The sequence below is a fragment of the Mizuhopecten yessoensis genome, unplaced genomic scaffold (genome assembly GCF_002113885.1).
Source record: "Mizuhopecten yessoensis strain PY_sf001 unplaced genomic scaffold, ASM211388v2 scaffold10797, whole genome shotgun sequence".
NCBI lineage: Eukaryota > Metazoa > Mollusca > Bivalvia > Pectinida > Pectinidae > Mizuhopecten > Mizuhopecten yessoensis.
In genome coordinates, this window is record NW_018408726.1 from 2,774,673 (window position 1) to 2,800,865 (window position 26,193).

General features: G+C 35.8%; 1 protein-coding gene across 2 annotated transcripts; it reads right to left on the minus strand.

Moving 5' to 3' along the window:
• Positions 1-7,738: 7,738 nt before the first annotated feature.
• On the minus strand, positions 7,739-18,711 carry LOC110462513 (monocarboxylate transporter 9-like). Of its 2 annotated transcripts, XM_021516488.1 has the most exons (8): positions 18,619-18,705; positions 17,091-17,137; positions 16,334-16,562; positions 14,218-14,358; positions 13,089-13,358; positions 10,950-11,339; positions 10,342-10,467; positions 7,739-8,681 (listed from the first exon to the last, which is right to left on the minus strand). In XM_021516488.1, exons 3-8 carry the CDS (start codon positions 16,458-16,460, stop codon positions 8,401-8,403), a joined length of 1,335 nt encoding a protein of 444 aa, XP_021372163.1. In that variant the 5' UTR covers positions 16,461-16,562; positions 17,091-17,137; positions 18,619-18,705; the 3' UTR covers positions 7,739-8,400. The 2 variants fall into 2 exon arrangements, with proteins under 2 accessions (XP_021372163.1, XP_021372160.1); XM_021516485.1 differs by lacking the exon at positions 17,091-17,137 and having other exon boundaries at positions 18,619-18,711.
• Between the last annotated feature and the right edge of the window lie 7,482 nt (positions 18,712-26,193).

A 26,193-nucleotide genomic window follows, 5' to 3' on the forward strand; every position in this document is an offset into this window, starting at 1 on the left:
TGAAATATCAACTTTCTGAGATAGAACGCGCCTGTACATGTGAGATGAAAGGATTATCTGAAGAATACACACTTGAATGAGCAAGCATGTCTTAAAACGTTTGTCAAGCAAATTGTGATAAACAGATAACTGTAATTGAATCCGTGTTACTGCATCCGACATTCGTTGTCCATGAAATATACTGACTGAGGTTACATGCAACTATTTCCAGTGTTAACCTTGAAATACACGAGTAAAGTATCATGCTAATTAAAATATACATGTATGTTTGTGGTGTAAATACGTTTTAGATAGAATATTTTCTAAACATATAATGTATTTGTTGCAGTTTATTATTTGACTACCAAATTGACCGATTAACCGGTAACTTGATGCAAAGAGCCTAAAATGCAGACATGAAGAGGTGAGTTTTGATGTCTTTCTTGAATTTTGCCAGGGTATTTGACTTTTCTAATAGCAGACTGTAAGCTATTCCACAACATGGCCGACACCGTCCAAAAACAACGGTTTCCATACGTCACAGTACGAGATTTTGGGACACACAAAAATGATTCTGACTCCGATCGCAGTGATCGTGACGGCTGATACAGGGTAATAAGCTCCTGTTAGGTCGGTGGAATAGGTCCGTTTCAGGGTGATCTGGGGAAAAAATTACTATGTTATCAAACTCTTCTGATTTCAACTCATCAATGTCTCTAATATGATAGAAAAAAAGTCCTGAAAGTTTTCCTTTGATGAAAAAAATTGAGGCCATTTCTAAATTTGGCCGATTTTTCACCTTTTTTCGCCAAAAATGAAGAACGAGAATATATCGGTTAGATGAAAGAAAATTTATATTTTTGATATTTTCTTTGATATAAGAGTGATGCAAATATGTTAATTTATTACACATAACAGTTTGTTGATTTGGCTTTAAGAAAAAATAATTTGATTTAGAAATTTTGAGTGTATTCTATAAAGCTCTGTCGTTAAAGGGCATACTGACAGTTTGGCATTAATTTTGAAACTTGTAAAGAACAATCCTAAGTTGTCTGTAGAAACTGGAGTATGTTTTTATTCTGGAGCTGATGGTTAACAAAAATTGCCTCTGTAAAAATTTGGGACTAACCAGGTTCCAGCGTGGAAGCATGATGCAGAACAGAATGTATGTGTTGTCCGGAGGTGTAACACTATTGTTGTATACCAGGAATTTTTCACTGCAGTTTAAATTCAACCTTTTCACTTTCCATAATGAGGGCCAATTTATCCTGACGGGTATTAAAACACCTGGTTCACTATATAGTCGTTACATGTGAAGGGCAAAAAAAATAATGCTGAGAAAATATTGATTTTACCAGTGAGGTGCTAAGTTTGATGGGTGAGAGTTTTCAGGTATACGTAATGTTTATGAGCAGGAGAGGAGTGTATATACATTTTGTGCATTTTTATGTTAAATTTTCATTATATGTCATTCATTTTTGTGACATGGTAGCTATATTGATTTATGACTACAATCAATTAATGTGTTTTTATGAGGATAATCTTTTTGTAGTGTACTTGGATGAAATTTTTGTTATTATATAGTTAGGTAATAGTGTAATGTTTTAGTAAATGCTACTGTAAAGATGTGGACATCTTTCATGTAAGGAGGGGAGAATGTAGCAGTGTCATTATTTAATGACAGTAATATCTTTTACCTGTAAAGCTGGTTATTTTTAAACTTGATTCTTCATTAAGAGCAGAGTATTAAGTGCTGTGCTTTTACTATACAGTGTATCTATATACATGTACACTTTGCTTTATATCAAATGACACCTGTGCAAACCTGTTTGTCAAGGTTCATGGGTCAATCTATTTTTGTGTAAGATTGACCATGGGTCAGTGCGCACCCGCGCTTTTGGGGGCATTGTCACTCCCGTACAAGTTTATGGACGTTTTATGCAATTGTGCAGACTTGGTGCTTATTAGTGAGCTGGGAATTCTAAATTCATTGTATGCGCAAGATTGGTTACTTGGTCACGTACTCACGTACGGGTTTGTCTCCCTGGATTTAGACCTTCTTCGTCTATGAAGAGGGTTTAATATATGAGGAATAAATATCAACGGAAGCAAAGATAGCGTTGGAGTGTTCTATACAAAGAGACCCCTAGAAACAGACTGTTACATAACCATAATCTGTTTACAATCTGGATTAATGGAAAAAGTGGAATTTCATTGAGAAGCAGCGGTTTTGCAGCAAGAATTGTTTTGGTTGGTGTTTTGATGTTGTTATTAATGAATTTTGATTATATGTACTACTTTTGTTGACAATATTTGTAACAATATTATAAAACGTCACGATAAGCCCATTTTTGTAAAAGTATGTTTTTGCTTCAAGACTATGTACTATGTACACAGGATTGGAACGGTTTCGCTAAAAAGAGTGTGTCAAATATAACTCTTTCGTCTTTGTCATATACTGATGCCTTCATATCTGTCTTTTCAGGACTTGATATACAATAATGGATGGTCAGCACGTCCAAGATGGTGATTTCCCTCATGTGCCTGGTGGTCTGCATGAGGGATGTTGTGTGATTTGCCGTGATGCTTTGGGGGATGACAAACAAAAGGTTCACAAGAAAGGACTTGATACTCTCATTCGTGTCAGTAGCCTGCGAGGGGACAATGATTTGCATAGAACGTGCATAAGTAGTAAACCCTTACGATACAGTAGTAGACCTTTACGATACAGTAGTAAACCCTTACAATACAGTAGTAAATCCTTACGATACAGTAGTAAACCCTTACGATACAGTAGTAAACCCTTACGTTACAATAGTAAACCTTTACGATACAGTAGTAAACCTTTACGATACAGTAGTTAACCAGTACGAAACAGTAGTTAACCCTTACGATACAGAAGTAAACCCTTACGATACAGTAGTAAACCCTTACGATACAGTAGTAACCCCTTACGATACAGTAGTAAACCCTTACGATACAGTAGTAAACCCTTACGATACAGTAGTAAACCCTTACGATACAGTACAGTGTAGTAAAACCTTATGATATAGTAGTAGACCCTTACGATACAGTAGTAGACTTTTACGATACAGTAGTAGACCCTTACGATACAGTAGTATACCCTTACGTTACAGTAGTAAACCCTTACGATACAGTAGTAAAACCTTACGATACAGTAGTAAACCTTTACGATACAGTAGTAAACCCTTACGATACAGTACAGTGTAGTAAACCCTTACGACACAGAAGTAAACCTTTACGATACAGTAGTAAACCCTTTCGATACAGTAGTAAACCCTTACGATACAGAGGTATACCCTAACGATATGGTAGTAGACCCTTATGATACAGTAGTAGACCTTCACGATACAGTAGTTAACCCTTACGACACAGTAGTAAACCCTTACGATACAGTAGTATACCCTTACGATATAGTAGTAGACCCTTACGATACAGTAGTAAACCCTTACGATAAAGTACAGTGTAGTAAATCCTTACGATATAGTAGTAGACCCTTACGATACAGTAATAAACCCTTACGATACGGTAGTAAACCCTTACGATACAGAAGTAAACCCTTACGTAACAGTAGTGAACCCTTACGATACAGAAGTAAACCCTTACGTAACAGTAGTAAACCCTTACGTTACAGTAGTAGACCCTTACGTTACAGTAGTAAACCCGTACGTTAAAGTAGTAAACCCTTACGATACAGTAGTAAACCCTTACGAAACAGTAGTAAACCCTTACAATACCGTAGTAAACCCTTACGATACAGTAGTAGACCCTTACGATACAGTACAGTGTAGTAAACCCTTACGATACAGAAGTAAACCTTTACGATACAGTAGTAAACACTTACGATACAGTAGTAAACCTTTACGATACAGTTGTAGACCCTAACGATACAGTAGTAGACCCTTACGATACAGTAGTAGACCCTTACGATACCGTAATAAACCCTTACGATACAGTAGTAGACCCTTACGATACCGTAATAAACCCTTACGATACAGTAGTAGACCCTTACGATACCGTAATAAACCCTTACGATACAGTAGTAGACCCTTACGATACCGTAATAAACCCTTACGATACAGTAGTAGACCCTTACGATACAGTAATAAACCCTTACGATACAGTAGTAGACCCTTACGATACAGTAATAAACCCTTACGATACAGTAGTAAACCCTTACGATACAGTAGTAAATCCTTACGATACAGTAGTAAACTCTTACGATACAGTAGTAAACCCTTACGATACAGTAGTTAACCCTTACGATACAGTAGTCAAACATTACGATACAGTAGTAGACCCTTACGTTACAGTAGTAAACCCTTACGATACAGTAGTTAACCCTTACGATACAGTAGTAAACCCTTACGATATAGTAGTAGACCCTTACGATACAGTAGTAGACTTTTACGATACAGTAGTAGACCCTTACGATACAGTAGTAAACCCTTACGATACAGTAGTAAACCCTAGTATTACAGTAGTAAACCCTTACGATAGAGTAGTAAACCTTTACGATACAGTAGTAAATCCTTACGATACAGTACAGTGTAGTAGACCCTTACGACACAGTAGTAGACCTTTACGATACAGTATTAAACTCTTACGATACAGTAGTAAACCCTTACGATACAGTAGTAAACCCTTACGATACAGTAGTAAACACTTTCGATACAGTAGTAAACCTTTACGATACAGAAATAAACCCTTACTATGCAGTAGTGATGTTTAAATCTCAATTCAGATGTAAATTCTTATTACAATGATGATAACGACACAGCGGAATTTCGGACACAGCGAATGTTTGTTGGTGATTTACGAAACCAGTTGTTTTATCTTTACCGGTGTCCGTTAAACAGGTCTTGTCGGCCAAATATGGTGGGAAATACCTCTCATCAGAGACTAGAAACTATAAATATTTACTTTTCGTAGTAGAATTTTCAGTTCCGTGTGTCATTTTTTACATTTTTGACACGAGCAATGTAGTGTTACCATCGTTATACCACACCATTGCTGTTCAGTCTAGTCTTCTTCGTATATTAACAAAGGACATTTCATAATTACAGTGTACAACATAATAATCCATTTCATAATTATCTCGTACAAATTGATAACAATGTGCGGCTACACTTGAATGAGCGATGGAATAACATACGACACGAACTACCGAAATTATCAATAAATGTTTCCAAGTTGCGACATCATGATACTACGCCTACAAGCCAGATTACTTTTCCAACACTTTAAAGCCATAATGCCAATATATAAACAGATATTGACTACAGCAGATAACTTGTAATTGTTTTTTGTTTAGAACAAAATCTCCTATCCATTTATGATTTCTTAATACTGTTTTGACGTACTTACACTTTTTTCATGTAAACACCATTGTACGCCTCTACACAATATCCATGTTAGCCCGGTATGACGTCGTTTCACAATGTCCATGTAAATGTCTATTGACGTCTTCCAAAAAATGCGAGTAAGCACCTTTTCATGCTTTTACATTAATTCAATATCAATATCATTTTCTCCTTTTTCACCATTACAGAGTCTACATGTAAGCGGCGTCATCTCACTCCTTTATCAAGTTTACATATACGCGCCTTGTGACGCCTTCAAACAGTGTTTTGACGCCTAAATATTGTTCTATTGTAAGGATGCTTTTGAGTCATTTACACAATCTCTAGTAAGGGCATCTATGTGCCTTTTTAGGCGTTTAAACAATCCCAATATCAGAGATTTTTTAAACAATGACACAATCCTCATTTACAGCTATTTTACACCTTTACCATCTTTTAATAAGGCGTTTTGACGCTATTTCGCAATACCTATGGAAGCGCCTTTTGACGCATTATTGATTTTAAAGCAAATGGTTTATGTATATTTACAGTCGCTTTAGAAGCATCTTATAACGCAATGCTTTATATTGTAATAATTAAACAATAGAAATGTTCGAAATATAATTTTGAATGACAATTTTGCCTTTTTCTAATATCAGATTTTTTTTGTTTCAAAAAGGCTAAAAGGAATATTTTGACCTACAAGTTCTCATCTTAAAATATATTTCCATTTACGGAAATGTGCCATGGACTTAGTTGTGATAGTTGTCAATCATGCGCCAAAGTTGCAGTGCAACGGTATTATATTGCTTTAGACAATTAATTGAAAATCAGGGCTTTCTTTTCATTTAATTTTACAAAACAATCCGTTACAGTACTTGAGATCTACCTGTACACAACTGTATTGTGTATAACTCAACCTTCTTTGTACATCTATAACATTTTCAGTGTTATATGACTATAAGGTAGAACACGTTTTTCCTTTATTTGTTGTACAGATAATAAAAGATATTAAATCAGTTATATCATTTTATTTGTCTCTGTCTTTTGATATAAGTAGCAATGCAATCAACATCCGGACAAATGGTCGCCTCTCGTAGGAGGGGTTGCATACATCATTCACACATACATCAGGCAATTCCATACATCATTTAGTACTCATGTAAGTTAGCTACTTATTCTATAAATAATTATTTACTTGTTTCCCAATGAATTATTGTCTTATTAAAACAAATAACACCTTTGTACTAATCGCTCATCGTTTAATACAAAACCTTAGTTATACAAGATAATACATTGGAGTAATTGACTGATAAAAACAGCAACATAGAATTACAACTGACGAAGGACGACAACTATTGACTCTCGCCCTGTCCGGGCCTCAATCTCACTATCAAACAACTTTTGACCATTAACATTTCGACTCTGACTATTACACTGGCGTGGCCTCCTCAAGGAGGTTTTAATGTTACAGTAGCCAACAGCCCAATAATCTCAACATCGTCATAATCACAAATTGTTGATGATTTGAGAATTTTGTAAGCACTGTATAGTTATAAATATGGATACGAAATGCGCAAATAAGACATATTTGACGCATTAATCTTACGACAGGTAGTTTAAAACTTTGGTTCAACATTCACTTATGTATATGATACATTGTGTGTGATAGGTATAATGTACAAATCACTACCGATGAAGGAAGACAAATTTCGACTCCTGCCCTGTCATGTCCACGAACCTGATTGCAAAACGTTATACATGGTAATAACTCTGTATTCTGGTGTTCAACAAAGTAGAATAATAGTATAAACTACAAAACTACCGGTAATTGTTAGATAATCATGCAAATGGTATCATCATGTGACTAGATCGTGAATCAACTATTTGTGTATCTGTATCATTAATGCTATTTATACTATGAAAAAAACCTGAGTTTGTTTGAATACTATTAGTTGCTTCTATTAGAATATGAACTTCCACATTTACCAATTATATAATAAATAAACGTAAACTCGACGAACAAAATTATAATTCATACAATAGATATCAGAATGGCAAACAAATGAAGATATACCAGTTTGAAGTGTAACGATTGCATTTGGAACCCTTCAACAAGTCCTCGAAACTGCCCCTATAGTCGCAAGTGATGCTTCAGAAAGCAAGTTTAAGCAAAATCACCTTGGTGTATAACAAGCAATCAGAAGCTACGACGGTCATGTTTATTGACTGATCAGAAAATAAAATGCGTTACATACATTTACACATGCTAAGCAATGGTCATGGCAAATTTTATAAGTATCTGGATTTCAGAAGACGCCAAGACACCATTTGGCGGAAGAAGAAGAAGAAGAAAAAGAAGAAGAAGAAGAAGAAGAAGAAGAAGAAGAAGAAGAAGAAGAAGAAGAAGAAGAAGAAGAAGAAGAAAAAGAAGAAGAAGAAGAAGAAAAAGAAGAAGAAGAAGAAACGCAGCAAAATTAATGTGTCCCTGAATTCGTTTGTTGGACTTTATATCATAGTAAGAGGTACGTATTACCAGATCACATTTAATGTCTAACGTCGCATCAGTTCAATGCTATCACAAGGAGGCATTTACAACAACCTATCCTGCCTCTGGCACACTGACGCACATGCAAGCCTATGCAACACACTTGGCGACACTCCTCAAATGACCTTAGCTGTTGGTAGGACATTTAACTCTATACAACCTACCACATTTACTTTCATCAAGCTTTCTTTTTACTATAAATGCACTTATTTGAGCGGTGTGTGCGCGTATGACTAAGCTTACTTTATTAAGTGATGTTCATATGTTTGAGGTTTTCACTAAAATTAAAAAGCACTTCATAAATATGACGATAAAATTAAAAAGAATTTCATAAATATGACTATAAAATTAAAAAGCACTTCATAAATATGACTATAAAATTTAAAATAAAAACAGCACAGAGCTCTTGCTTGTAAGAGAGCTAAATTATCACGCATTTAAATTAAAACAATGTTCTAATACGTAGACATAAATGAATACGTCGTTGATATAATTCGTTTAGAGACGTATTTATGCTGGTAGGGATATAGCACCGTACAGCACAGCTTTATACGATATGCTTTCCGTTATTTCCAATGGGCCTATTCTTGAATATGGCATAGGATCTATGTCAGAGATTTCTGAAGGACCGAATGGAGATTCCAAAGTCGGTGTTTCCGTTTTCGTATGAAGGATTGATCTGTTGGTTGTGACAAAAACACTTGGAATCAACACGAACCCGGCAGCTATGATACAGGATCCGATGAAGAAGAATTCAGCGCCATCAAATGACGTCCTATCAGCGACCATTCCTGTAACAGTACAAAAGATATTATTGAATACGATTTTCTTCCCAGGGAACGTTCTGTAGGTATTCTAGCGTACAGCAGATCCTCAAATGTCTGTCAGCATGATACATGCAACTATAGAAGATTTTCATAATTTCGGTAAACATTATACCTTCTGTAGGTTTTTTATTATTTCTGTAAACGTTATACGTTGTTAATACGGCAGATGCTGTAAAAACCATAACTACGGCAGATTTTTATTATTTCTGTTTAAGTTCATAAATACGATAGATTTTCATTATTTCTGTAAATATTATAACAACAGTTCATAAATATGAAACTGTATGATTAAATACGTTTCTCTTCACAGGGAACGTTCTGTAGGTATTCTAGCGTACAGCAGATCCTCAAAATTTCTGTCAGCATGATACATGTAACTAAGGAAGATTTTCATAGTTTCTGTAAACTGTATACATGTAGTAATTGTAGATTTTTATTATTTCTATAAACTACAGTCCACTTATATGAAACTGTATCATTGAATACGTTTCTCTTCACAGGCAATTTTCTGTAAATATTCTTGCGTACAGTATGTCCTTATTTTTGCTGAGATCATGATAACTACAGAAGAATTTCATTATTTCTGTAAAAACTATTACTACGGTAGATGTCCATTATTTCTGTTAACATTATTACTACGGTAGATGTCCATTATTTCTGTAAACATTTTTACTACGGTAGATGTCCATTATTTTTGTTAACATTATACACTGTAGCTTCATTAGATTTTCCATTTGTTCTGGAAACATGATAGCTTCGAAAGAATTTTATTTTTTTACATCATCACACTACGATAGATTTTCATTATTTTTGTAAACATCATAACTACAGTTTTCATTATTTCTGTTAACCTGCTAATTGTGAAAATATAAATAGGCATCATAATGGAAGTTAACATTTGTTCTGTCTGTGTCTTTTGAACAATAATGTAGGTTAATGATGTTTTCAGTAAGCCTCTGATTTTAGCGGTTGTCATATTGAAACAATGTTCTTTCTAATTCGCAAGGTCTGATTAGCAAAAATGCTAATAGAATTATTCTGCAGAGCAGAATATCAGATATAACCGAGTAATAGGATATTATGCTAAGGTGCAATAGGACCCTTTGTCGTCTCAAAGATTGCCATGGTATTTCTAAATTAGTTACATGCATAACAAAGTTCACCTTTCCGTGTTTTTCGAATATGAATTAATAGTATCCTGCCAGAGGAATTATTTGTGTACATAACTACTAAATAACTGACGTACCAATCTGACAAGGATACAGGTAAGAGCATTTTAGTATAACTTTTTATAAAAGTATTTATGAGAGAACTTCCGTTGTGACTAACTAACGTACCTCACCGAGTATTTCTTATATGACTAACTAACGTGCTTCCCCGAGTGTTTCTTATAGGACTTACTAACACGACTCCCCGAGGACTTTCGATGTGACTAACTAACGTGCCTTCCCGAGGACTTACGATGTGACTAACTAACGCGACTCCCCGAGTATTTCTTATATGACTTACTAACTTGGCTCCCCGGGGACTTTCGATGTGACTAACTAACGTGCCTCCCCGAATGTTTCTTATAGGACTTTCTAACGCGACTCCCCGAGGACTTACAATTTAAGAAACAACTTGCCTGCCAGAGGATTTCCCGTAAAAGATGCAACAGTGTAGGACAAATAGAGCATTCCAAAACATCCGGACAATTTACTTGGTCCGAAAAACTCAATAAACAGCATGCTTCCAAGGTAGTGAATATTGCCTTTAAAACAAAGGAATATTGATGAAATCGATTACAACTGTAAAACTGCAACTGAAAATTAAAAGTTAAAAAATGTTTAATGTATCATTAATAAGTTTCCTTATTGAGAGTTTTAATTGTACTTGTAACTTTTATGTTAATCAATTAATATGATGCGATTAAAACAGCATCCTGAAGTGTCAACAAAATCGTAATTTGAACCCCAAAGAGATGACCCGGTGGTAAAATAGGAGCAACGAAAAGATTTACATGGAAACCCTTGAAAACGTACAACTTTATATAGAATATAGAATATTTACTTACTTTAAGATCATGATGTCGACATTAAATTTGCCCATAGGGATTTTTAACTGGCATCTCTCGAAACCCAGTATTGTAAGTTTGTCATATTAACGACGACCTTGTACTGCAATTTTATCAATAAAAATTGCTTCATGTGGTTTGAACAAAATGGTTCCATTGTAATCAAGCCCAATTCTTACCAAAGAAAAAGCCGAACCCTGCAGATGCTGCGTAAAAGTGGAAGACATTCATGCATAAAGGAATAGATGTGAGCGATCCCCCACTGAGGACGCAGGCACAGATATAGAAGTAGCGGGTGAAACTAGGCCTTTTGTCAACAAGTAACATTCCAACCATTTTCCCCAAAGTGTTTGCCGCCCCGGCTAGGAGGAGGGCTGTAGACGCTTCTTCCAGGGAATATGTGTTCGTTGTCATATAGTCGGGTAGACGAGAATACGTTACCACAAATCCAATGACATAGAGGTATGAGGATATAATACACAGGTAGAATAGGAAACTTCTTAACAACGCTTTGTCTATGTATACCCCATAGGCTCGGACTACCGCACACAGCAGCCTGACGGTACGCTCTGAAACATATGCACACAACTTAACAATAAAATGTATTTGTGTTACATGTATCTCATTATTTATTTTACCTTCAATAAAATATTTACCAAACTGCTATTGCATAATAGTATCGTTATACACATGATAATATATGAATATTATTTACATGATTTACGTATATTGTTTTATAAATAATTTTATTGGAATATCTAAAGAAAGTATTACTGTATGAAATAATAGTTTTATCTAAACATAACGTACTTTCCGTTAAACCGTGATTTTTGAAAACCTGTCTATCCCAAACAAGAACAGGCTTTATGGTGGTGCTTTGTATATAGAGATATCATACATGTAGAAAACTGAACTAAAAGCATGAAACGAGCACTGGGTATTATTTAACATTTGTATATGTTGTTCTATCAACGCAGAGTAAATTAGACCAAGTGTATGCCAGAGCATCAACACAGATTCAAAATACGCCGCAGTTTCAGCACACAGGTACAAACATTGTACGCCATAATCAACATGCATAACTGATACCAGTACCTAAATTAAGAAGACACATATTATCCAATATGTTTTGACTGTTTCTTAGACAGTTTGTGACATACATGTATTTTCCTTGATTTTACGGAGACACTGACAGTTCGGAATAACTGACTCCATTCTAAAAATAGATGAGTCGTTGGTAGCTCCACAGGGTTTCTTTGAAAAACAATGCGCACTGGGTTTGGTGCGTACTTCAATTAAACTTTGCATATATTCAGGAGTACTTGTATATCCATGTACTTTCCATACACGAATGTAAATGTTATATATTCATTTCTGAAACTGCAGCGATTTTATTATCAACAACGATTAGGTCAAATCTTCATTTTACAGATTTCCGCAACAGGGGTTATTTCCTCGAAATGTTTCGGTTTTCGTCGGTCCAAGAAATCGTGAAATCTTGCAAGATGATGCGGGTTTCCCACAATAGAAACGAGATGTCCCCAACAATATGCTTTATTCTAGTTTGACTAGATCTGCATGTTAAATGGTTTTGAGTATCGTAAAATATTCATAATAATTCCAATGTCAGTTTTATTCTACAATGTCTGGTTACACGCAAGTGTAAAATAACAATAACAATAAGTATTTTGCTGTTGGTGGTGTTGCTACTTGGGTACTTCATTTTCGGTCACTTGACAACCGACCTACTAGTGACAATGGTCGACCAATCCTAACCTGTTGTGAAAATATATTTTCCTTAAAGTTATAAAGTCGTCGTTGTCGACATGTTTTAACGTCTCAGCTGCAAAAATACAGCAATTACCATTCCAATCGGTTATCGAAAGTATGTAAACAGTATACAGGAAAGCATTAACTAAAGAGCACACCAAACCCGGTGCACATTTTGTTTCAAAGGGTCCATATGGGGGAATGTCTGACTGTATCTGCCAAATCAAACATATTAAAAGAAGATTGTCAGTTACTTCGGACTCCTACGACAGGTGCCATATGCGCCTCAAGAAATACTCACCACTCCGGAATATTCTGTTTCGTCTCCTGTATCTTGCTTTGGTTTACATATATGTATGATTCGTTTCCTTTTAATTTTGTTTGTGTGTCTCTGCTATTGATACCTTTGTCCTAACCAACCAAAATGTACATAGACACTAGAATGATGTGATTAAATATGCTTTAACAATACTTTTTCTAACGTACTAATGTCTTAATAAGATGACGCGTGCTTTAGAAATACCATTTTTTCCGTTTCCATTTTATACCTTTTTGTTGAGGAGCCTTTTGGAAAGGGTTGGGTGGTAACGGCCTAAGCAGCGCCCCGCCAATGGCACCGTGAAGGTAAATGCCTGATAACATCATACATGTTCCTCGGAGTCCGAATTCATTCAAAAGGAAAGTTGTGATTGGTGGTCCTATTACACTTCCGGTTCCGTTAGCAACAAAAATTAACGCCAGGGCAATATGGCGTTTCTTTTCGAAGTACCCTCTGAATGCCATAAGACTGGAAGCTATAGAAAGGCCTCCTCCTAGACCTGCAGATTAAGGGAAGCATTATTAAATTATTTGATCAGTTATCAAATACTAAAACTATATTTATCAGTTGACGCCCATGCCAAACATTATACATTCACATGTTGAAAAGTTAACAATGAATTGCAATAAAATAAAATATTAAACCATGTATCACGTAATAACTTACATTTCCTTCGATATCAACTAGTTTATATTAAGTGTACAACATCTGGTACAACGTTCCATCTAGCTAGAATGAGTTAGTCCAAGGCGCTTTAAAGAACATAGATTATCAATAACATTTGAGGATTTTTCATAAGCTGCCGTTCCAGACAATTGATTCTGCGCTACATGTAAGCATGGAATGTGTACTGGAGATGTGAATTCTGTTTTGTGGCGGTTCCGTACTTTTACCGGCAATTTTTCCCTAGTACCACAGTCTTACAGCGCAACGAACAAAACATCCACCTTAAACATTTCGTGATCCACCTTGAATGACCAAATTATTTTCTTTAGAAATTCGAATCCAAAGCTACGAAATTTTTGGAAATTGAACTCCGGCCATCTGCGTTAAAGACCGGACCGTTTAACACTCAACTTACAAAAGATCCTGCCACATTGATGTCAGCATGACATATTCCGTCTTTGCGTATTGCAGAGTTATCTTCTCTTGGGAGCAGGTATTGATTGTTACATCACTTGTTTGTGAGAATAACGTCATCAATATTTGAGAAAACGACGTAATTTTCTCACACAGACCAATGACGTAACAATCAATACCTGTTCCCAAGAGAAGATAACTCTGCAATACGCAAGGACGGAATACTACTTATATTAACAACAAAAAAACACCGGACAAAACAAATATATAATATTTACCTGCTATAGCCCCAATAGCAAAAAAGGTATAGATGTTCAGGAGGAGATAGCCGATAAAGAAAGCCCCAGCTAGCAGTACGGCTCCAATATACATGATGATACGGCAACCCAACATATCACACACAGGACTTGCCAGAGTCACTAAGGCGAGGAACAAACAAATATCGGATATCATGTTTGAAAATAATAGCTGATTGGTAATGGTGTCTATTATTACCTTCCTTTGCCAAAAGCATAAGGATTTTAACTTTATTAGGAATACCCTCCCAAAGGGTTGTTACTTGAATACTTTTCGTTTCAGTGATAGGGGTCTGTATAAAGTTAAGGGATCTGAGTTGCTTCAGGAATACACTTCTCTTAGCTTAATTAAAGGAACTTTCAATTTTATAGGAGATGCTCTTTCATTGTCGAAAGCAAAGAAATCTAAGTTGTACTAAGAATACCCTTCAATTATCTAAAGTAAATTTATCTTTAATTTTGTTCTGCAATTTCAATTTCAGATGCAAAAAGATGATTTACAAAATATTTCCATGTAACTTTAGCCCGTATTTTTATAAAGTTGCGAGGAAAGGGCACAGTCTTATCGACAAGTACATATTTATTAGTATGTTTACGTTAGTCATTATGTATGTTCATTTCTATAATCTTTGATTGTTTATTATCAGATAAAAAACATTCGTGAAAAGTATTTATCTATTACATAAAGGTATTTATTTGTTTGTTTGTGTAAGTTCATCGTCATAGTTTTTGGGTTTTGTCTTCGTATATTGACGTTGGTGGTAGTTTTGTTATTACTAAATATCAGTAAATTCTGCTTGGAAAAATATTTCTATGGTGTTAATGTAACTTGAATGTTTGACAGATGTAAGTTGGAAATATATTACCTAGTACTACCTTACATCGTGTTTACCTTATGAGTGTATGTGTTGAAGAATCATGCCGTCTTCCACCTCTGAAAAAAAAAAATCTCATTTTCCAACATAAAACATTCCTGAATATTTATCAACCAATGGCTAGAATAGCACAGTTTTTCATTATGGTGCGCAGTCCGAGAACACACCGTGCGCACACCGCACATCATTCAAAGTTGTTCGATCCCACAACTGTAAATAATTTTGTTTGGCTAGAGTCTCGAAACTATAAAGGTAATATTACATGTATTACAAAGATAACGAAAAAGTGCTGGAACGATAACAGTGGAACAGGCAGAAACTCTAATAGAAACAAAAATGTTTTACAAAAATTTGTACAAAAATTTGCGATTTAAATCACGATTGGTATTAAACAAAATTTACTTCTCCTTTTTGTAAATACTTCCAGAGACAATCTAATTTTATTTTCGGATTATGTAAAAGAAAGTGGCGTTCTGGGAGAATTACACAAATTACTAGAGACTGGTAACTTTGATATAAATTTTGACAAACAGGAATTTAGTTTTGGCGTATTTACAGCTTGTAATATTGATCTGCAAATAGATAACCATCTCTTGCTACGCTAAACAGTACATATTTAAACAGAAATGTTTAAAGTGTTAACTAAATATCATCAGTCTGAGGAATCACATACAATTCGAACTTAAATCATATAAGATATTGCTAGCAAAACATGAAAAATGAAACGATAATGCAGAAATACAAAAAAGTTGAAAAATGACTTCTCCTGTGAGATTCGGATTCATTCATTTTCACAAAACTGAAGAGATAGGAACACTTTTAAATATCCCTAGCCCCCGCCCCCCTCCCTTTTTATTATTTTTGTTTGTGTATACCATGTAACACATGTGTTTAAAGAGAGGATGAGAGAGAGATAGAGAGAGAAAGAGAAGGAGAGAGAGAGAGAGAGATTACGAGCTGTACATATTTTATATCTTAGTAAGAGTGAAAATAAATATACTTTACTAGCACAGAAATAGAGAATGCATTACACCTGTGTCATGACGAATAATTATGATTATTGCTGACACGTGATAAGTCGGTGATTGCAATGTGTGTGTATGTGTATATGGTGAATAGTCTTTGTGTTAGTGTGGTTATAAGTATAAAGTGTTACTTTGTATTGATTATGTAAATTGAACAAATATAAAAATTACAAAAACAAAACTTTAAAGATTGTTTACCTGTTATGTAGGTCGCACCGTACATAATGTTTCCCGCCATAGCTATCTCATCGAGATTTGTATCAAACTCCGCAATCAGTGGCACAAAAAATAAACCGAAACTTGACATCATCATTATAGCCAGCATGTGACCAATAGAGCACCCCAGTACTATCAGCCACGCCCATCCTTTGTCCACGTGGTCGTCAGCTGTTTTTATACTGCGAGGTATTAAACACTCTATTTCGACCTGTTGAAAAACATAAAGTTGACAAAGGATTTAATTCAGGAATTTTTGATAGTTTGGTATATCTATGTATTTCAATCAAACCACCTATCAAGTTTACGATTCAATATTAATAAATGCACAGATTTTCTGAGCCTGCAGTAACATACATGCTCAAAATGATTTGCATAAAGTACAAATCGAATAAAAAAACATATTAAATGAATTATGTTGTTGAAGGTCATCGCGTCTGAATGACCATCTAAATTTGATTTAAAAACATTACTAATTTTTTGATAGTTTGGTATATCTATGTATTACAATCAAACCATCTATCAAGTTTACGATTTCCATATTAATAAATGCAAAGATTTTCTGAGCTTGCAGTAACATACATGCTCAAAATGATTTGCATGAAGTACAAATCGAATAAAAAACATATTAAATGAATTATGTTGTTGAAGGTCATCGCGTCTGAATGACCATCTAAATTTGATTTAAAAACATTACTATTGTGTTATCCGATAATTCATTATATGATTGCGGAAATACCTCATTGAAATACCGTTTTCAACGTCAGCTGAGTCGGCTAGAGTAACCTGGAACAAATACTTCGTGTATTACGAACACATAGAGTTATGCTTGCCCTTCTGCCACATTACAGTTAAGACTAATATCACCACACGGACATGTACTGGTCACTTACGTTTTTGTTTATTATTAGCGTTAATTGCATCGTGAACGACGTATTTGATGGCTAACATGTCTTTTAAGAATAAAGGGAGATAAAGATTTTACTGATAGATAAGCGAACCTGTTTACAAAACTTTCTAGAATAAAACAAGCATTCCTAAATATTTCACAATTATTGAGGAAGAACTGGAGATCAGACAGAGCAATGAATATATCTTACAACAAATGCTGGCAATGACTATAATCATCAAAAATAAAAATTGCCAACTTATCTAGATAAAAATTTCAGAAGCAATTTAAGTTAAACTTAATTAAGAACAACATCGGATTGAAGATATACATTTGTAGATCACGAAATTGAAAGAATTTTCCATAAATTTGTAAACACGAAATCGGAAATGTGTATCTTTAGGAATTCGAACCGAAAATGCCAGTTTTGTAAATTGACTTGTGCTCATGTTCATCATATATTCTTTGGGTGTGCGTTCAAGTTAAGACGTCATAACTTCTTATTGAAATTCGGTGACTGAATATAATCCACATTACAAAAACCAGAATCCCGGTGTTTTCACGTTTTAAGATGGTTAAAAGGCAGTCATTATGCATGTTACATAAATCGGTGGGTATGAACCGATGGACGTTAAGGTATGAAAATATGGCTATAGTTTGTATCGAGCGAAAGTCAAAATGTATGAAACTGTGGTCAGTTATATGACCAGATAATCCGAATGTATGATATGAGAGTAAGTGTGAAGATATATAATATATAGCATGAAAGTATGTCAGGATAGTCAGTATACTATGTATGTCAGGGAAATTAATGTGTATGAAACTTTGGTCACTTTGTACGTTATACAAATTACTGTGTATACCATGGTAGTTAGTATGATTGACAGGGAAGACGGTATGTATTAATACATGTATTATTAAATGGAAAATGAATTTCCCCCTGTGATAGGGATCCAAAAAAATAGACAGACATGAATATTTCATCCTTAAAACATTAATGGATTACAAAACTCAAACGCTATCATACGAAATTATTTAACTTTCTTTTTTACCGCTTCTCACACATTCCCATTCCATTAATAATAAAATACTGATTGCAAATCTATAGCCCTACCTCAAAATTGTTGTCTTTGGATATTTGGAAAGTAAGCAGCTGAAACAGAATATGACACCAAGCTTCTTGAATGCCAGGTAGTATTAAACAAACAAAACCGGATATAAACCCATAGATAATTACTTTGTTCTGATGAAGATGTTTTTAACATTGCCGTTTGTATAAACCTATGAAACAAATTTGAAGATATATTGCAATGATATTGCAAATCAGTTGTAACTTTATGTACATGTTCATTTTGTATTTCATCTTTCCGTCACATACCTGGCTGTCGGTGTCACGTGGGTTAGAGCGGGTTAATTTTACTGACAATACTCTATCCATATCTCTGAAACTCTTTAGTCGCTCCTGTAGCGTATTTATTTACAGTTATGACACATTTGTAGCAACAACCCTATATATAGAGGGCCCATACTGCGTTGTACAATTAGGGGTTTCTTAATTTATTATCATGGCGATACCAAGTCCTGCTCTGAATAATGCTTCTCTCATTAAATGTTTGTTAACTTCTTAAAAAAAAGTCAAGGATACTGGTAAAATGAAATAAATATCTTAATGCACGAAGCGTTGTTTACTCTTCCACAATCAAGAACATTCTATGTGAACTATCAGTCATCTAGTAAAGATTGTCGTTGCTCACGCGCCGCCGGGCCAACAGCTGGAACGCTACGAAGGTCAGTCATCGTTCATTTGAAAAATAATTCCTAACGGGGTATTAAACATACGTATTCAATCACTGCTTAAAATAGACGTATTCAAAAATTGTAGTAATCGATTGTTATAAACAACTGACAGAAACCACTTAAAATTATTATAAAGGATCGAATTAGACTCACGCATTGTCATCTTTGTCCGACACCATCATAATGTAAAATCCAATGAAATAAACGTTTGAGTATTTCTAGTTAGATGTGTCCACGAGTTTAACAACTTAAAGTTATATACGTTATGTAATACGAACACAAATTACTTCAAACTACATTGTATGCCTTATGTCGCTGTTTAAGCTTAGGTTAAATTAAGTTATACGGTACACGATGCCATACAAATACAAGTTGATTGAAGTTATTAGTCCCTTACCACTTCCAACGTTTGGAGGGGGTAGATAAACTAGGGGTGCATTCCGTCCGTCCGAAAAGTTTGTCCGGGACATATTTACTGCATTATTTCTTCCTGAGTAACCAGATTTGTAATGCAAGTACTTTATGGGATGGTTACGTGCAGAGTCAAATAAGTAGGTCACTGTAACCTATGCTTTGACTTTTATCTTACCTTTTGAAACTCTTATCCAAGACATATAGTTTATACTATTTCACCGTAATTAACCAAATAGTATCTGAGATATATCTTATGATAGTTGAATGCATGCAGTTTATGAAAGGTAGGACGCGATATATATTTTGGCATATGACCTCATTCATTGTTAAAGGTTGCCCAAAGCTTACCTTCTTTACTTTTTCTCACTGAGAAACCGTGTAATGCAGGCATATCCTGACATGACAGAATGTACTGTTTCAAAAGCAAGTTACTGTGATGTTTATTTTGACTTCTGATGGCAAATATTGGAAAACAACTGTCCATTGTTGTTTCAGGATAATTTATTTACTGTACGTTAATCTGAAATAGGTGTACTGCTCGGTAAATAAAAACATTGTTACCAATGGCAGACTGGGGATTGTCATGCACTACTTTGCCTTGTATATCATGTTGTACAGCTTAACTTTAAACTTAAAAATATACATTATATTTCGCATACACTACCAATGATTTCTGAAAGCTGTATATGATAACTTAAAGTATACGTTACATAAACCCCGTTGTTATGTTGTACAGACAATGGCCACTTAAAACTACACATTTTGTTGTACATCCCTAAAGCTTGTGACATTTTATTCAATAAGAGTCATCAGTTATGAAATATGTGATATCAAAGTTTTACTTTCAACACAATCATAAACTCAGTCATAGCTTAACAAACGGACCAGTCGCTCTTGCAACGTTGGGACACGTTTAATAGGAACATTGTGTTGTGTGGAAAATTAAATTTTGATATTCTATGGCACTGTGTTTGTATAATTATGATTGATTATAACACCACTTAAGAGAGTAAGTGACAATAAAATAGAGCCATACTGTATATATGTATAACTACTCAACGGCATTATACAATATCCAAATGTACATGTGTGTATGAATATTCGTTCTAGGGCTGATGAAGCATATAAACGTCATGGTACTACAGTTTCCAGTATGTCTGATCTAAAGAACCTTAAATGAAAACAACTGCTTTTAGTATCTATAATATTGATTCGACATGGGAGTTATTCCGTTGTAGCAAATAGTTAACTCATAAAATAGATATTATCTCCACTGTTTCTGTTTCTTCTCTCTTACTACACGACCTTTACCTGTACTTTAAATCCACATTTTAACACTTTGCCACCTGCTTTTGACAACCGGTGTTAAATCTATGTATTATTTGTTATACAGTTTAGCTTTAATAAACTGTTCAAATAATTCCTGTCTTACCAATCATTGTCCCAAGTTGTCTTTCAATTTCTTATTCTGTGCAGCTCGTGTGTTTAATTATTTCATTTAATGTCTACCACTGCATAGAAATGTTTCCCGAAGCAACAAATTCTCTGTCAAGGTTATAGCCCGAACAAAGTCTTCATGAACAATATTCTTTGACTTAAACTCAAGGGTACCATCGAATCAGTTATAATTGCGGTTTTTAAATTGGAGTATTCTCCCTTCCTTATAGAAGATGAAGCAACTTAAAGAAGATTTTTTCTGGCTTAGAGTAACTTCCCCTGTGAAGTGTTTCATATATGCTATGTGGTCCATAAACGAAATACTTATTTTATGTCCTGCTTTCATAATTGTATGACAACATTTGTAAACTGTAGGCTTTGTAATGTTTAGTACCGAGTTCGACCCCTGCATTTGTGTATTTTTTTATTTTATTTTTTATTTTTTAACCATTCAAATTCATAACAACAATAATTCTGTAAAATGCTTGGCAGCATGCTATTTTCTTGACATATTACGTTTGAAAGAATTCAATAAATAGTTCACAATAGTGACAATGTAAACACTATTGTTTAGCTAGATGGTACCCTTAACTTTAAGGTCTAGTGGAATTTAACAAACATCTACTTTTTGAGAGAGGATTCTCAAGATTGATGAAAAGTTCTGTTCAATACTCCGCAATCCCCATTCCATTAGTTCCAATTCTGGAGAATGACTTATGCTTACAATGGTAGTGAGGGATTAGGATAATGGTTTAACAACTAACAAAGCCAGTACTAAGACCTTTATTATAAGAATCCTTGTGAAGTTTCGGAATTCAAGACATGTCCGTGTCTTTATCATTATTTGGTATTTGGAAAGACTGCAATAAAGAAATGTGAATATTTTATATTTCGTCTTTCGAAAAATGAAAAATGATAAGGTATGGTTTCTTGGATTGGCAAGCATGCATAAAATGCAATGTTATTTGCAGACAATAATGAAGTTATTAGATGTTGTTTTTGCAGTCACATCTGCAATCATCATGCCGATAGTTTAGTACAGTTTAGACATCGGACATTTGATAAAGATGTATCTGATTGGTTCAACACACTGTGATAGTTAATTCATCTCAACCGACTCTGGTTTTTGACCATTGTCCGGCGTTGACCTCCATAAAATCGTCAATATCTTGATGATAACATTCAAAGTAATGGAGGGAGTCTCTCGATATTTTTGGTCTTTATGAAAAGACTCTTGTGGCTTTGCATTTTGGATCATTTTATGAGCCAGTTACAACGTGTTCGCTGAAGCATACTTTTGTTGGGATGCAGAACAAGAACATCCTGTTTTGGTTCGTTTGTGCTTAACGTCCTATAATAGCTATGGTCATCAAATGACCAGCCAATTTCGGTGGTAGAGGAATACTGGAGTACCCGGGGGAAAACCAAGGACCTGCGATCAGATCTTGGCGTTTTCCCCACGTAGGTCTCCAACTCGTGACCCAGTATTGGAGGGCTAGTGATTGTAGACGGTCAGCCTTAACCACTCGGTCACCGCGGCCATCAGCACACGTTATAGGTGGAGTTATTGTAAGGTCATCTTAATTCAGATGTTGCAGCTTTCGTATGTAGTTGAATAAATAAGTTTGAGACAAGACTATAGTATTAAATTTCCATTTTATTAAATGTAACTTGCTGTAATTATGAATTAATTATTTAAAAAAGTTCACCTTATCATAACGAAATTGAACACGTCCTTTGATTAATACTATTATACCATTCGATTTAAAAATTCTAATTTTGCTCCGTACTATCTAACATAACAAACAGCCTGTTAAGCTGGACATTTCTTGAAGGCTTAATATTAATAGATTCATTTACAGAATGTCCGACGTTACATATACTGAACAGAAAAAGAAACGCACAATTAAATTATGCAATCAATAGCCTATGATGTTTTGGGAAATTTGTACAAAATTTTATATCAATATGAAGGGACAAGTCTACTCCTTACAATACTGTAGAAGAAAAGTCTGTGTGACGTCACTCGCGTCATCAGTAGTTATTCAAAGTGGGATACCCGCGAAAAACAAAATGACACTTCAGTACCTGGTGTGGGCACATTTTGCACGAATCCCTGCACGGATTCTCCTATGCATTGAATTCATGAGAACATTTATTCGCCTTAAGGGAATGTTGTTCCATTCTTGTGTTAATGCTGCAATCAACTGGGCTCGGTTAGTTGGTTTTTTTTGACGTTTCCTAATACGCCTGTCCAGCTCATCCCACAGATGCTCAATAGGAGACATGTCGGGGCTATATGGGGGCCATTCCGGAGGCTGAACGTTGTTTGCCGTGAGAAAATAATTGACTCTGGCAACATGCGGTCGAGCATTGTCTTGCTGGAAAATTAGGTTCTGACGCCTGAGAAGTGGAAGGACATGTGGTTGGAGGATCTGGTCTCTGTATCGAACGGCATTGCGGTTTTGATCAAGGACCACTAAGGGGGATTTTACTCCATGGGAGATGCCTCCCCAAACCGTTACAGAAGCCCCACCGAATCTATCGCGTTCAACCACGCATGCATCGGCGAAACGCTCATCGCGTCTGCGATATACCCTTTTTCTTCCGTCTGAGCGATACAGCCAGAATCTAGACTCGTCGGTGAACATCACACGCCTCCATTGACGCATCCCAAACCTATTCGGGCCATGTCTGCGCATTCAGTCAAGACGCACTTGCCGCCTCTGTGGTGTCAGAGGTGGCCCGACATAAGGTCGGCGCGCAATGATTATCTCGGCACGCAAGCGGTTCCTGGCAGTTTCAGGACTAATGGGTCTGCCATGAGTACCTAGGGTATGCGACGCAGTCTTTACAGCAGTCTTGAATCTGTTGCGCAAGTGCGACAATCGAATCGCCCTGTCTTGTCGTGCTTTTCGTGCGGACGACCGCTCCATGGACGATCGGAAACTAACCCAGTAGCACGGAAACGTGTACAGAGACGGTTAATTGTATACGGGCCAACACCAAACTGCCGTGCGACAGCAGTTTGGCTATGACTATCCATCAACTTTGCGTAAAGCGTGGCATCTCAGTCAATAGCGAAATTAAAATGCCAACGTGGAAAATTAATGTGGCTGAACTTAGAGTATCCGTTGAGATTATTTTTTTGATAACTCCGGCTTGGCTTGATCACGCCGCGTGATTTGGACTAAAGATGTCACACAATGACATCGTCACGCTTGGCTGATTTTAGGGTAGATTGTTGAGGAGGGAGATCGTTCTTGATGCAATAACTGACCAAATTTTCCATTATTTCCTTACAGCTAAGGTGCACTGCAGGGTGGGGGGGGGACTTTGTGCGTTTCTTTTTTTGTTCAGTATAGTTAACCAGTTCATTCCTCAATGACTGATATTGAAATATTCTCTTACATGTCCTGTAAATCTTTTATAACCTTGTTCATACTCATGCTTACAAATCTGTTACGGCCATCTTTTCAGTCGCTGATAACAACAATAGAGAGATTAAGAGAGTTTTGGAGGGATATATTTTCCTCCTAAATGAAAACAGAAGCGATGTGTCTTTTGTGTAAAATCCCATTAACAAGTTTATATTAATGCGTGCAAACCTGTTTCGGCCACCATTTCCGTCGCTGGGAAAACCATTGACTGGTTTTGAGAGTCCTGGGGAAGCAGATATTTTCCTCCTAAATGAAAACAGCAGCGATGTGTCTTTTGTGTAAAATCCCATAAACTAGTTTATATTAATGCGTGCAGACCTGTTACGGCCACCATTTCCGTGGCTGAGAACAACCATGGACTGGTTTTGAGAGTCCTGGGTAAACAGATATTTTCCTCCTAAATGAAAACAGAAGGGATGTGCCTTTGTGTAAAATCCCATTAATTAGTTTATATTAATGCGTGCAAATCTGTAACGGCCACCATTTCCGTCGCTGAGAACCACCATGGACTGGTTTTGAGAGTCCTGGGTAAACAGATATTTTCCTCCTAAATGAAAACAGAAGCGATGTGTCTTTTGTGTAAAATCCCATTAACAAGTTTATATTAATGCGTGCAAATCTGTTACGGCCACCATTTCCGTCGCTGAGAACAACCATGGACTGGTTTTGAGAGTCCTGGAGAAACAGATATTTTCCTCCTAAATGAAAACAGAAGCGATGTGTCCTTTGTGTAAAATCCCATTAACAAGTTTATATTAATGCGTGCAAATCTGTAACGGCCACCATTTCCGTCGCTGGGAAAACCATTGACTGGTTTTGAGAGTCCTGGGGAAACAGATATTTTCCTCCTAAATGAAAACAGAAGCGATGTGTCTTTTGTGTAAAATCCCACTAACTAGTTTATATTAATGCGTGCAAATCTGTTACAGCCACCATTTTCGTCAATGAGAACAACCATGGAATAGTTTTGAGAGTCCTAGATAAACAGAAAATTTCCTCCTAAATGAAAACAGAAGGGATGTGTCTTTGTGTAAAATCCCATTAATTAGTTTATATTAATTCGTGAAAATCTGTTACGGCCACCAATTCCGTCGCTAAGAACAACCATGGACTGGTTTTGAGAGTCCTGGAGAAACAGATATTTTCCTCCTAAATGAAAAAAAAACCTGGTGTGTCTTTTGTGTAAAATTCCATTAACTAGTTTATATTAATGCGTGCAAATCTGTTTCGGCCACCATTACCGTCGCTGAGAACAACAATGGACTAGTTGTGAGAGTCCTGGAGAAACAGATTTTTTCCTCCTAAATGAAAACAGAAGCGATGTGTCTTTTGTGTAAAATGCCATTAACTAGGTTAAACTAATGCGTGCAAATCTGTTACGGCCACCATTTCCGTCGCTGAGAACAACCATGGACTGGTTTTGTGAGTCCTGGAAGGACAGATATTTTCCCGCGACATGACAGCAGAAGATATCTGCTTCTTTTGGAGTTGAAAATTGGCCATCTGCAGACCGTTCAAACTGAAGAACTACTTCTGCTGATGGGGTACTACCGGACACAGCATGAAGGACTTTATTGCTCTGAACGTGTCTATAATATCCGTACTCCTCGCTGCATCTTTCCCATGTAAAATGCGACTCAACATTGAGGAAATTCCGAATTCCCAAAGTAACAGGACACCCGCTATCATTGCATGCAGCAGGTTTGCTGGGGTATATGTATTTCCCGTTGATCACGTGTTGAAACGCGAATGTGTTTGATGACGAAAACATGTCTGGTTGTCTGTTGCCTGGTTAATGATAGTTAAGGGAAACATGGGTAAAATTTTGATTTATAATCAAGATAGACAACAAACTCGTCCAATCC